Source organism: Sinocyclocheilus grahami, unplaced genomic scaffold, assembly GCF_001515645.1.
Source record: "Sinocyclocheilus grahami isolate Dianchi unplaced genomic scaffold, SAMN03320097.WGS_v1.1 scaffold178.1, whole genome shotgun sequence".
Classification (NCBI taxonomy): Eukaryota; Metazoa; Chordata; class Actinopteri; order Cypriniformes; family Cyprinidae; genus Sinocyclocheilus; species Sinocyclocheilus grahami.
Window position 1 is genome coordinate 1583362 of NW_015505357.1, and position 13947 is coordinate 1597308.

Consider the following 13947-nt stretch of genomic DNA (forward strand, 5'->3'; position numbering starts at 1 on the left):
CTCATAATGTTTTAAATATTCTTCATATTCTGTGTGGTGGTCAGTTCATACTGATAGAAATTAATCTTTTCCAATAAGTTTAAACAGATTTTTGCATTTTATGAGCATTTTTAACTTTATAAAGCCATTTTTTCTAAAAGTGTCCATTATCTTTTGAGTCAAATTCTTACATTTAATCAGGGAATTAGAATAATAAGACATTTGGGCTGTTACAAAGCAAATTAAATCAACACAGATGCTGCATCTGAAGTGGCATTTAGATGTATTTACACACATGTATTTTGTTTAATGCAAGACATGAATGCATTTAACCTGCAATTACAAATGCATAAATAATGTTTTGATATATTAAACATAAAACGTTGAATACTGATATTTGAAATTATTTAAAACATGAAAAAAAAAATCACAAATAAAAGAAAGAAAAGAAAGAAAAAGCAGAAATGTGAAATTAAAACTGCCAGCAGGTGGCAGCAAATCACTGTTAATAAGTGAGTCATTGCGATTAAACCGAATCATTTAAACGGTTGATTCATTCAGGAACGAAACACCGTCATGTTGCACAGAGACACAAAACAGCACTGTGGCTGTATTCGGAATGATTTTTGTTGGCGAAATAGAGCAAAAACAAGCAATATGGTGTCTAAAACGTAAGTCTCTTAATTAACTTATTGTTTATTGAATTCAATGTCACATTTGTAATCACTCTTCATGTGAAATTGAATAACTATATGAAGTGGTATAAATATATAAATTTTCTGCCATCATTTCTTGAATTTGTGATCATTCTAAATGCATTTTAATAGACTGAATCATGCAGTGAAAGAAAACACACTAAATGCGCGCACGCACTAGTCTAGACTTCACGTAATGCATGCGTGCGCTCTGTAGGGATGTTTTGAATGGTTTTTGCAAAATACTCGATAATGTCAAATCGCACATCGTTAAAACAACAATTACGATATATATCGCACACCCCTAGTTCGCAGTTAAATTTAAATATTAAAATGAATATACAAATATAGAAAGTATGAATATGACACTATGATAAATTTCATATTTGGTAGGTTTTAGGATTCAGTCAAGAGACTGGGGCAGAAACAGACAGAGTAACGAAATGATCAAGAGTATCTTTTACTTGAGCCTGAACAAGAACACTGAATTGATACAGATTGAGACAGAAACACAGGCACAGTGCCCGCTATAAGAGAGGAGCTGGATGTGACATTTATTGTGTCTGTGTGTGTGTTAGAAAGAGAATGAACAGCAATTCTGTACTGGCACAGATACAGCTTTACCTTGACAATGAGAATTATAGATGCTAAGAAAAGTCACCACAGAAGAAAAAAAACACAATTACAACACGCTACAGTCTGTCTTCCTCTGATTTGTCCCTCACAGGCGTGGCGCTTCATAATGCCGCTCGGAGCGACTGACCATGCAACAAACTTCTGAGGACGCTCTTTGCAGCTCGCTCCCTAATCACTGCCACCAATCACGGCTTCCAACGTTCCCACCGAGGACTACAAGATGTTGTCAATCATTAATCGTTCTCAATCAGGCGAGATTTCCACAAGGAGAAATCACTTCCTGCCGCGACAATGCAAAACACCCAACCACCCCACAAGCCTTCCTTTTTGCTCATTGCTTCCAAATGTTATCTGTAATTACCATTCGCTCGGCAAATTAGCTCAAATCAGATCATGCTTCTTAATTAAAGTGACATTTCGGAAGTGGAGGGGGGTACACGTGTGGCTGCGCTAACATGCTAATTAGCCACGCTAACGTGCTAAATGATAAGTGACCTGTGGCCACCAGCATTTAACGTCTCCAAGGGAGATCTTCCCTCAAATTGGACCTGCAGAGGCGGGTAGGTGGACATTACATGAACACGAATGACTAGTTATGCACAAGCCCCTTAGTTGGCAAGTCGACGCATGTGTCGTAAGCTCACGACTAAAAAGGTGCTGAGAACTGACCACATGTCAGTTAGCATGCTAGCTCTGCCAATGCATGCAGCTATATAGAGCTCAGATTCAGATTGTTACGACATGCGACAAATTGTCTAATCCGGCGCATTTTCAACCTGATTTATTAGCTGTTGTCTTCAACTGAGAGCCCGTCAAGCTGAGGCTTGAGGTTGGGGGGATACAGGCGATGTCAAGAAGGGCGGCATATGGACAGAGGATTTTTTATGGAGATTTCCACTCCCGTGAACCCGAATAGTGGATTTTATCAAATCACTGACAATGACCTCCTCTGCACCAGCCCCACAAGAGCAACATTTCTTCTTTCTAGTGTCACACAATACAACTCATAAACACATACGCACATGTATAAATCTCACTGCCTTCAGAAACTCACTCTGCATAATCCAGCTGCATAATAAATAATGAACTTCTTTCACACATAATTAACAAGAACTCGTTGGCTTATAACTTTTGACCAATTTAATGCATCCTAGGTGAATGAAAGTATATATTTAAAAACATAAGCATTTTACATAAAAAAAAATGTCTTAGTGTTGACTGACACAGACAGAACAATAAATAGAACGAATAACAGAACAAAAGATAGAACGAACAAACAAACAATAGGCCTAGATCGAATTCTGCATAATAAATAATGAACTTCTTTCACACATAATTAACAAGAACTCGTTGGCTTATAACTTTTGACCAATTTAATGCATCCTAGGTGAATGAAAGTATATATTTAAAAACATAAGCATTTTACATAAAAAAAAATGTCTTAGTGTTTCTAAACTGACACAGACAGAACAATAAATAGAACGAATAACAGAACAAAAGATAGAACGAACAAACAAACAATAGGCCTAGATCGAATCAATGACAGATTAAATAAACAGCAGATTGAACAAACAAATTACAGATCAAACAAATGCTAGATTTGTAGAATAAACAAGAACAAAAGATAGATTGACCAAAGAAACGATAGATCAAACAAACGAAGAACAGACTGAATAAACGAACAATAGACAGAATGAAAAATAATTATAGGTAGATAAGAAATAGAATAGTAGAACAAACAACAGAAAAAAGATAAAACAAAAATGATAGATAGATGGATGGATGGATGGATGGATGGATGGATGGATGGATGGATGGATGGATGGATGGATGGATGGATCACTTCAACTAGAGCCAAACAATCTTTAATGTCACATGTCTCACAGCCAGTCATGGGTCTTTGCTTCACAAACATTAACACACACACACACATACTTGTACAGCTGTCTGCAGCCACTAAGATTTAGGCCCCTGATTATATATTCATACAGATGAATCAATAAGGCCTCGCAGCAACTGGAAGACTAGAGGAATTACAATGAGCCCACTTCAATAGACTACAGCTTTACATTTCATTAGGGCCAGACCCACACTTTAGCACAAAATGAATAGCAATAAAACAGCACCGCCGGCACCAATGCACACCCAAGATCCAGAGCTGGCCCGTCTCATACAGCTCGCCGTTCGAGAGCTCACACATATTTGGCTACGGCTCTGCGAAGGAACTAGATTGGCTGAGATGGTCGAACAGTGAAAGACACAGGAACTGGAAGTTGGTGAGAGACATGCACATGATTGGTACTCAATTAACTGATGCATGCCATTAACATATGTACATACACCTTTCTAGCTTTCACCTTATTAGGAACCCAGACACACACACTGTATTTGCACACAGGCCATTGATTTCTGTCTAATGACACAGGCAGTGCCGTCCGGCTCGGGGCCGCTACAGGAAGAGCAAGACGGAGGAGAAATGCGATTCCAATGATGGGATATCATTCGACATCCGCTGATCTCCCCTCACCACCCCCGCGTACAGCCTATATCTAGCCAGCGGTTTAAACATGACGCCGGGCTCATATACAAGGACTGAGACAGGATTACTGCATACTTCAGCACAAGCACGTTTGTGTAGAAATGTGTGCACGCATGTGGCTCGTTTTCAAATTCTTGAGAGAAAATGTGTTTGACTATCAGTATACTAATACAAACACTTATAAAAGTAAAAAAGACACCATCCCAAAACCTTTACGATCTTCCACATCCAACCTCAAATTATTTACACATACAATCGCTTTACCACAACCAAAAATTAAGCAAGTGACTCACCTGTTTCATCCTGCCACTACGTGTGCCGGTAAAGGCTACGGTGTGGCCACGATAATCATACGCCGCCACTGACGTCATCCCGTCGTCTTTGTCCAGGAATAAAGGAATCCCTTCAATCGTAGTGGTGCCCCCTAGAGGCTGGTTGAAGTCCTGGCCACAAAAGTTGTCATCTATCTGGAGAGGCTGTGGAGAGAGATAAAAAAAGGCAGAGTTATTCGAGTAGTTACTGAGTGGGAGTTGAGGAGATGGAGGCCGATGTGGCATTTTCACTCATCTTAGTATTCTGCAATACCAATCCATTGCTCTATATTCCTTTGGGTTATTAAAGGCCATATACTGTATTTTCTGTGCTAATGAATCAGCTAGAGGGCCACACTCGTACAGATATATCGCAAGATGAGTCCCTGCACTTGTGCCACTCGAAGAACGCTCTGAAAATATAGAGGACCTGAGGGAAAATCATTCTCGGCTCTTTACTCCTTTGTACGGACAAACTGCTAACACGGACATAGCCAACACCAAATGTCGCATACAATGCCTCGCATTTCAATGCCTAACACACACACGATCCCTAATCGTCCAACACAAAGACGACCGCACAATGAACAAAGTGTCCCGGGAGACGTCCTCCCCGCTCTGGTCGACAGACTGGGCTCATTAGCAGAAACAAAAGTGGCCATGACCCCCACTGCCCTGCACTGCTGCCCAATGGTGCCCCTCATTCTTCACCCAGCGAGGGGTGCCACTGCTGCCAAGGATGAACCGTTCCAGGCAGCGGGAAGGATATTCAGGCTTGCAAACACTGTAGCGGACCAGCGCTGTGCCCTACAACACAAGAGAGCACGTCCTTTCCTAAACCCCTGGGGGATGTCGGGATTTGCTCTGGAAATAGAACGAACAGAAGGGGACTGGACAAACAGACCAAGTGCATCCCTAAGGTTAGCGACCGTCTGGGTTACACCGACCCACCATGCACCTACTGTAATTACAGTCGGCCTGCACTCAGGTGCGAGCAGGACTAATCTCCAGAGAGAAAACGTTTGTTGCTCACCGTTCACAGTTATTGCCGCTAGGTGTTATTCTCCGTTAGATGAGGAAACATTATGTTGGCAGAGTTAATGACGCTGGTAATGGCGGTTAATGCAAGCCAACCAATGATGCTGGAAATACCACTTGCGTTAGCAAAGCTCGAAAAGTGCTGGCAAAGACAAGGTCGTGGGGACAAACTACGCCTAATGGTGTGTACCGAGTGGATGAATTCAGCCTGGATAATGGCAATGCCCCCGGTGAGTCATGGTTGCGCAAAATTCAGAATTAAAAACTGAAATATCACAGGAAGTTGAACTGAAATGACAGGAAGGGGAATTTTCTGAATTGCAATTTAAAGAAATTCAACACAGGTGATCCATCTAACCATCTTTCTATCCATCTATTTATCTATCTATCTTTCTTTCTATCTATCCATCTATTCATCTAATCATCCATCCATCTGTCCATCCATTTATCTATCAAACCATCCTTCTATCCATCTGTCCATCCATCCATCTATTCTGTCTGTCCATTCATCCATCCATCCATCCATCCACCTATCTATCCATCTCTGTCCATCCGTCCACCTATCTATCCATCTATCGTCTATCTATCCATCCACCTATCTATCTATCTATCTATCCAACTATTTATCCATCCATCTACCTGTCCACCCCTCATCCTGTTTGCTACCTTCATTCACGAAGAAATGCTACATCCATCCATCCGTCCACCTATCTATCCATCTATCTGTCCATCCATCCATCTCTCTATCCATCTGTCAATCCATCCGTCTACTTATCTATCCATCCATCTACCTGTCCATCCCTCACCTTGTTTGCACCTTCATTCACAAGGAAATGCTACATCCATCCATCCACCTATCTATCTATCTTTCCATCCATACGTCCATCCATCCATCTGTCCATCCATCCCTCAACCTGATTGCTACCTTCATTCACAAGAAAATGCTACATACTGTAGGTATACAGGTATATCACTAAACAAGCATATTTAAACACACAGCCAACCTAGAAATCACATACACTGCTGAAACATATACCTTCTATTCAGTATGCCATTTGAGAACTGCAAAAATAACAGGGCAGCCACCCATAGCCAGTGACCGCGACGGGCAACGATGTGTATCTATCAGAGGTTCTACAGTATGCCTCATGCAGATTTCTTATTTTTCCCCTCTTTAACTCAAATTACAGCTTCAATTTGGGACAAAAGGAGAGGGAAAGATGACTAAACAAGGCAGCAAAGTGGACTGGCTACAAGTGGGAGGAATGTGTCCGGTGCAGAATATTTTCAGTGGGAGGGGAAGGGAGGAGACGGATGTCCTGACCCAAGAAGAAATCTCATCTCTCCTATAAATCTCTAGTTTCGGAGCAGGGCGTTAAGAGACACAGACATGTTAACAAGTTAAAGACAGACACCATGTGACTGCAGTTTCTTGGGCCGGACTGAGACTGTCATCTTCAATATCTGTGGAACGTGAGGGGGATGACAGCTGAGATGGAAGGGGGCCGAAATGCCTCTGACAGGCTGGACAGGAATGAGATGCCTCAGAATCCAGTCAGAGAGTATGAACCTCAAAAACTTAAATGAACCCATCTGTGCTGCTGCCACTGAAGATCAAACTGACCCTATACGTGATAAATCACAAAACATTTGCACATTTTCCTCCAACAATTATTTGCACGCTAACAACCAACCTAAAAATGACTCACTTCCAACTGCATTATTTACAAATTTTGGAATGTAAGGGAATCTTTAAAACGGAAAAGCTGACCTTAAAGAGATAGTTCACACAAAAATGAAAATGCTATCACAATTTACTCACCCTCATGCTGTTCCAAACCTGTATGACTTTGTTATTCTTCTGGAAAACAAAACATGATTTTTGTTTGAAGAATATCTTTGCCTCTCTGAATGAGGACTGTCAAGCCCCAAAAAAATACTATATACTGTAGGCATTATAAAAGTAGTTCATTCAACTTGTGCATTATTCAGAGTCTACTGAATTTACACAATAGTTTTTATGAGGAACAGGCACAAATTATTGCTAGATAAAACTACCCTCCAGAGAGAAGTTGACTGCTACAACCGAGTCAGTGGATTACACTCAATAACTGGATCAATCTGATTTGTGAAAGAACCATATGGGTTGGTTTTGTGAACTAGAGCTACTGATTAACCATAAAAATATCTCATTCTAAAAACTATTTATTCACACATCAGACATTAATTATCTTATGAAAATGCTAAGGAAATCTAAAGTACATTGCTACAGCATCATCCCTCATTTATTTTCATTACATGGAGAAGGCCCAGAATATTCACCAAAAAAAATGTAACTTTCACAGAAGAAAGTAAGTCACACAGGTTTGGAACCACATGAGGATGAGTAAATAACAACAGAATGTCCCATTTTGGGTGAACTATCCCTTTAAGTCGCGGTAAATCTGTCTACAGTCTAAAAATACCACTCAACAGCATGGAAGGTTTAAGACAAGGAGGTTGTTGTGTAAATGTATTATCTAATAAAAACTATTACGCGAACCAGAGATATTACCACAATTCTGAGTAATGCCTGGTTGATTTGTCTTTGCTGATGGCCAAGCACAAACCTCAAAGTGTCCTGATTTCAAGTCAGTGACCGAACGCAGACCAGTGGGAAACAGAAATGTGATGCTAACTCACCTCTGTTCTCACACGCACACACACACCTTAGAGAGCAGTTGTAATCCGTATGTCTTATCGTTACACCATCTGATCGATCTCACAGCAGACACGATCCAGCTCTCTCTTCTATCAGTCCATCTCTTTCTTTTCCTGCTCTCTCTCCATCCTTCCAATGATAGCCTTAGGTATTGATGAGGGAGGCAGGGTTTGACAGAGGGAGATGCGATAGACAGATAAGTCTCAAAGGGTTAATCTGGCAGCATGTTTTAGAGACGCTGCAGGCCTGATCCAGAGAGACTGACACCTGATAGACCAAGGGCCGGATTCATGAAACATTCTTAAGAAATTTCTTCTTAACTGCCATTTTCTTCTTATTGTTTAACTTAAGAAAAAAGTTAAGAATATTTTGTATTCCCAAAAATTTATCTTAAGAATATTCTTAATCTTTTCTTAAGATTATCCTTAAGAAAAAACTTAAGAAGAATTCAAATTCTTGAAAAGAATCTTCTTAAATTCATCGTAAATAACTTCTTAAATTTAGGACAGCCCCAGACTTGTCTTAAATCCCAAACAGTAAAAAATATTTAATGAATTTATTGGGTTATTTCAAATTACTTGTTATATTTAAAGGGTTAGTTCACCCAAAAATGAAAATTAACTTGTGTTTTACTTACCCTCGAAGCATTCTAGGTGTATATGACTTTCTTCTTTGAGACGAATCCAGTCGGAGTTATATTAAAAATTGTCTTTGATCTTTCAAGCTGTTTAATGCCACTCAGCGGGTGTTGCAGTTGAACAGTCCACAAGTCGTCAAATAAAGCTTGCGCATTCATAATAAAACGTGCCGCAGACGGCTCCGGGGGGGATGAATAAAGGCCCCCTGTAGCAAATCCATGAGTTTTTGTAAGAAAAATATCCATATTTCAAACGTAATAAACACTTTTCTCTCACTTCCGTTATCTATCATACGCGGAAGCCGTTCCGGCGGAAGGCGTATGATGTCTGCACAGCATGCACGCCTCTGAGATATGCTAGTCTCGCGAGTTTGTTTAATAAGAGCAAAGGAAGCAAAGTTTCCTTACTTTAGCAAAGGAAAACCAGTCTCCTCTTGGTTTATATAAAAATCCTCCGACATTTTTCTTTGCAAATCTTCGGTTTGTACTTCTAATTCGTGACCGGCGTTTTGTTTTGTTTTCACTCTCCGCATTCGTCACTAATCACGCAACGCCGCGCGTCTTGCGTCATCCGCCGGAACTGCTTCAGTGTATGACAGTCAGCGGAAGTGAGAGAAAAGTATTACGTTTGAAATATGGATATTTTTCTTACAAAAACTCATGGATTCGCTACAGGGGGGCTTTAATCATCCCCCGGAGCCATCTGCGGCACATTTTATTATGAATGCGCGAGCTTTATTTGACAACTTGTGGACTGTTCAACTGCAACACCCGCTGAGTGCCATTAAACAGCTTGAAAGATCAAAGACAATTTTTAATATAACTACGACTGGATTCGTCTGAAAGAAGAAAGTCATATACACCTAGGATGCTTAAAGGGTAAGTAAAACACAAGCTAATTTTAATTTTTGGGTGAACTAACCCTTTAAGCATTACAACAACACTAGCTACATATAATACATAGTAGGACTATTAATTGGGATGGGCACGAGTTTTCTTAAGTGACAGCGATGACTGATGTAAACAATGATCGGAGAATTCTTGGATTTTGGAGAACATACACAGGAGCGATACAAAGGCCCTGTCGCAAATGGAACACTTCATGTGCACTTGCAGTCTTACAGACTTACAATAGCTGCCACGTGCGCGTGTCCGTTAAGTCCACGAGATTGTAGGGTGTCCCATTTTTCATTTTAGCGTTCAGAAGGGTGCTCGAGAGCGCCCCCTTTGCGGCGTTATGCGCCCTCGTTCCGCACTTCTGCTGAGCCCACAATGGGGCGAGCTCCACAGCAGACTTCTACCCGACAGTCAAAGCGGCATTACATCACGAAAGTGCAGACTCAGAGGAAGACCGCGAGGGTTTAGGGTGCAATTTGGGACAAGGGCAAAGTCCTGTTTTTGAGAGCTAAACACAGTTATGTTCACACAGTTCAGTTAGAGTGAGGACTGCATTTTATAAGCAAATTGAAACTTTTTTTTCAGGACTCATTTTTAAAATCAATAACTATAGTTACAAAAAAGGATTTAGATTTAATTATTCGTTCTTATTCATCCATTCATCATTCTGTAATTCATTATTATATATAGTCCACATATATACATGAATATATACAGCATTTCAATTTTATAAGTTGTAATAGCCTATAAATGTGTTTATATATACACAAGTATATAATGCGTGTGTGTGTGTGTGCGCGCGTAACTCTAAAATTAAGTTTTCAAATTTATAATAATTTACAGTTTATAATTATATTTATTAAATAGTATTGACAAAAATATTTATAAATATTAAAATATATTTATACATTTTAAATACACATTAACATTTAAATATATACGCACACAATACGTTATATATATATTTTATTAATTTGTACAATTATTTTAAACTAGCCTATATTATATTATACTAGTATCTCAAAGAAAAAAAATACAGAAAGGATATACCAAAATCAGCATAGAAACTGCACAAAAACACTTCTTCCTAACACTGCTGATTGTCTATCCACCTTTTTCTTCAACGCGGAAGTAAGCCTATGGGTCAGATTTCCGGTTCATTAGCCGCTATAGGTAAATAACGAGAAGAATAACAATGTTAAGTAAATGGTAAAACGTTTTGCACTACAAACCAGTGTGTTCATAATTAAGATAATACATTAAAATAATATGGTAAGACACACCCATTTTCAATATCAAGCAGCAAAAGGAGCGGTTCTGTACAGCTAAAAATAGCTGGATACCGATGAGACCGGAAGCTAGATTTTTACGGCAAGAAAAAGGTGGATAGAGCCACTCATTTGTGTTCAACATGAATCCTTACTTGTGTACACTCAGATATGTAGCAAGGTGTTTGTTTTATGTGTGTGCATGTGCGAGATTGTCTTAAATGTGGTTGTGTTGATGCGTGTGTATGTGTGCACTTGTCCTTAAATGTGTTTGTAGATAGCGGAAAACATAAATGAAGATAAAGAGAGGCTGCCAAAATTTCTGGACGCATGGCCTAAGAGAAAGAGAGAGAGCGAGAGATGAGTGGAGGGATGGCAGGCTGCCAGTCTCCTGTTTTGATTGGTGACGGTGGAAATGCAGCGGCTCAGCCATTTGCCCTTTGTTTCCTCCAAACAGCCAATGGAGGCTCTCTAATTGGGTCTTAATGGTGCTCGTGCTAAAGCGAGCCAGAATTCAGGCACTCTCTCCGCCACTCTCGCTCTCTCTGGCATTAACAGCATTAGACAGGAGAACATCACAGATTCCCAAAGCATCTGAGGCTTATCTAAAAATACACGTCATATTAGCATGGCCATCATGAGCTGTCGTTCAGCTTCATATAATGGTGTTATTTATAAAGCTGCTTCCACTGTGCAATCCTATTGACCCTCAATCTAAAGTCCTTTAGTAGGACTTAATGCCGTTATGTAGGCCGTCTATCCTGTCATTTGAGCACTCATTGCTGACATGACGTTCCTGTAGCTCAACTGGTAGGGAAACACCAGAGGTCATATCTTGGGTAGATGCTAATTTTCATTCTAAGAAAATTCATGTGATTTTACAAAATACAAGATCATCAAATGTTCCTTTATTCCAGATTTTACAAAATATAATTGACTCTTTTCACTACTTTTAAATAATTTATTTTTGATCTTTTTGTCTTCACTAGTTCACCGTGGTATGACATTATTATTATTATAACTATTTTATAAAAATTTTTATTTACTTACTTGCATTTCTGCATATATTCTCCCAATTAATATGAGGTTATTAAAAATGGTATGTATAATGGTATTCAAAAGTTTGGGGTCAGTAAGTATTTTATTTATTTTTTTTTAAATAAGTCCTTTATGCTATGGCTGCATTTATTTGATCAAAAATATAGTAAAACAGTAATATTGTAAAGTATTACAAAAATAAAATAACTGCTTTTTATTTTAATATTTTTTTTAAAGTATTTTTTTTTTTTTAAATAAGTCCTTTATGCTATGGCTGCATTTATTTGATCAAAAATATAGTAAAAACAGTAATATTGTAAAGTATTACAAAAATAAAATAACTGCTTTTTATTTTAATATTTTTTTTAAAGTAATTTTTATTTATTCCAGTGACGCAAAGCTGAATTTTCAAACTCCAGTCTTCAGTGTCACGTGATCCTTCAAAATCATTCTAATATTCTCAATAAACATATCTTAGTAGTAATATTGAAAACAGTTGCCTAATATTTTTGTGGAAACCATGTTTGTTGTCAGCATTCCTGATGAACAGAAACATTGTGAAACATTATAAATGTCTTTATGATCACTTCACTGTTCAATTTAAGGCATCTTTGATGAATAAAAGTATTAATTTCTTTAAAATATATATATATAACTTTTGAATGCTAGTGTGAGATTCTATATGACTGTTTTTAGTTTCTCTGTCCTGATGCCTCTTCCTGCATGACTTCCTGTAAATATTTACAAACACGCTAAACGGTTTATACAGAAATATATAGTCAGACACATTCACACCCATAATGCACTCTCATATTCACCTACACTGTCTAGTACATGCTGTGGTCCTGTTGTTTAGGGCTGTAAGGCAGAGCAATATATCAGTCTACGCTTTCACCTTTAATCACCTCTGGACTCTCTCTCTCAGTCTCCATTCCTCTTTCACTCCATCCTTCGTCTGGCACTAAAAAATGCACTCGTGATCTTTATTGTTTGGCTTTATAACGCCTGCACGAGACAGTCATGGAGCGAGAGCAGGTGTTCACCGCATGGAGGCACTGGAAAATATCAGTGGAAAGTGGAGGAGACGTGTGCACTGCTGATAGGGGCTGATTTTGAATTGAAGGTGTAGATTAAAATACCCTTCAAAATGATGACATTGAGAAGAACAGGAAAGATATACTCAGCTTTATATTCAGTGTAGTCTAATTTAGTCAAACTACACTGCAACTAACTACAAAAAACCTGACATGACAAACATTTGGGTGAAAAACCTAAACAATAGAAACGCTCCAGGATCTCATTTACTTGCTATATATTTCAAAGATCTGATATCACATCCCTTGCAAATTTTGGCAACTCCAGCAACTAGTTCTTTCTTGAAATTGATCCTTGTAGCAGTCTGGTAACTTCTAAGCAAGTTTGTTTCAAACTTGTACAGACCACAAGCTCAGAAATGTGCAAAGTAGTGAGCAAATAGGATTGGAACTGGTGAGTTCATAATGTAATCCTAGCATACTACTTACTGCCTACTATGCAGTATATACTCAGTATTGATTATAATAAAAAAAAAGAAGATTAAATGGTTTAAGCTGTATATAACCACATATTGCATAGCACATTTAATTTAGCAAATGGTATCCACTGTAAACTAAATAACTAAATAAAAATGTTTGCCTAATCTAATTAGAAAATAAATACTATTGGAATAATAAATATTAAAGTACATTTATAATACATAAAAATAGTAATATTATTAATACATACATAGTGCATATATATATATATATATATATATATATATATATATATCTTTTCTGACTTCGAGAACCACTGTAGGGCTCCAGACTAACATTTGAGGACACCAGCACCAGTGCCATTAAGTTCTACAGAACACCTGAGAGTAAAGCACTCACCCCAATCACACATGTACATCTCGGGGATGTCTATTTGATGTCTGCATTTACATATGCAAGATGTGTTTTTTAGAGTGTTTGCTCAACAGCAATACGCCTCTAAGACGTTTCCAGTCAGATGTAAAATAGACATTTATTAGAATGCAAGTAAAACTGCTTCTGAGACTTTTATAAGATTACACAACAGATGTTTCCCAGATCTTTAGCAGACATCTTACAGATGTACTTGTGCTGTCTGGGTAGTTGAGATGCAGATAAAATTAACTTTTATTACTGTCATTCATAATGTCTAAAT

General features: G+C 38.4%; 1 protein-coding gene across 1 annotated transcript in view; it reads right to left on the reverse strand.

Annotated features, from left to right (window-relative positions):
• The window catches only part of LOC107594031 (plexin-A1-like), a 235444-nt gene that overhangs the window by 188276 nt on the left and 33221 nt on the right, over positions 1-13947 (reverse strand). The window contains exon 3 of the mRNA XM_016283960.1: positions 4143-4325. Coding sequence (XP_016139446.1) covers positions 4143-4325 — 183 coding nt within the window. The remainder of the gene's footprint in view (positions 1-4142; positions 4326-13947) is intronic.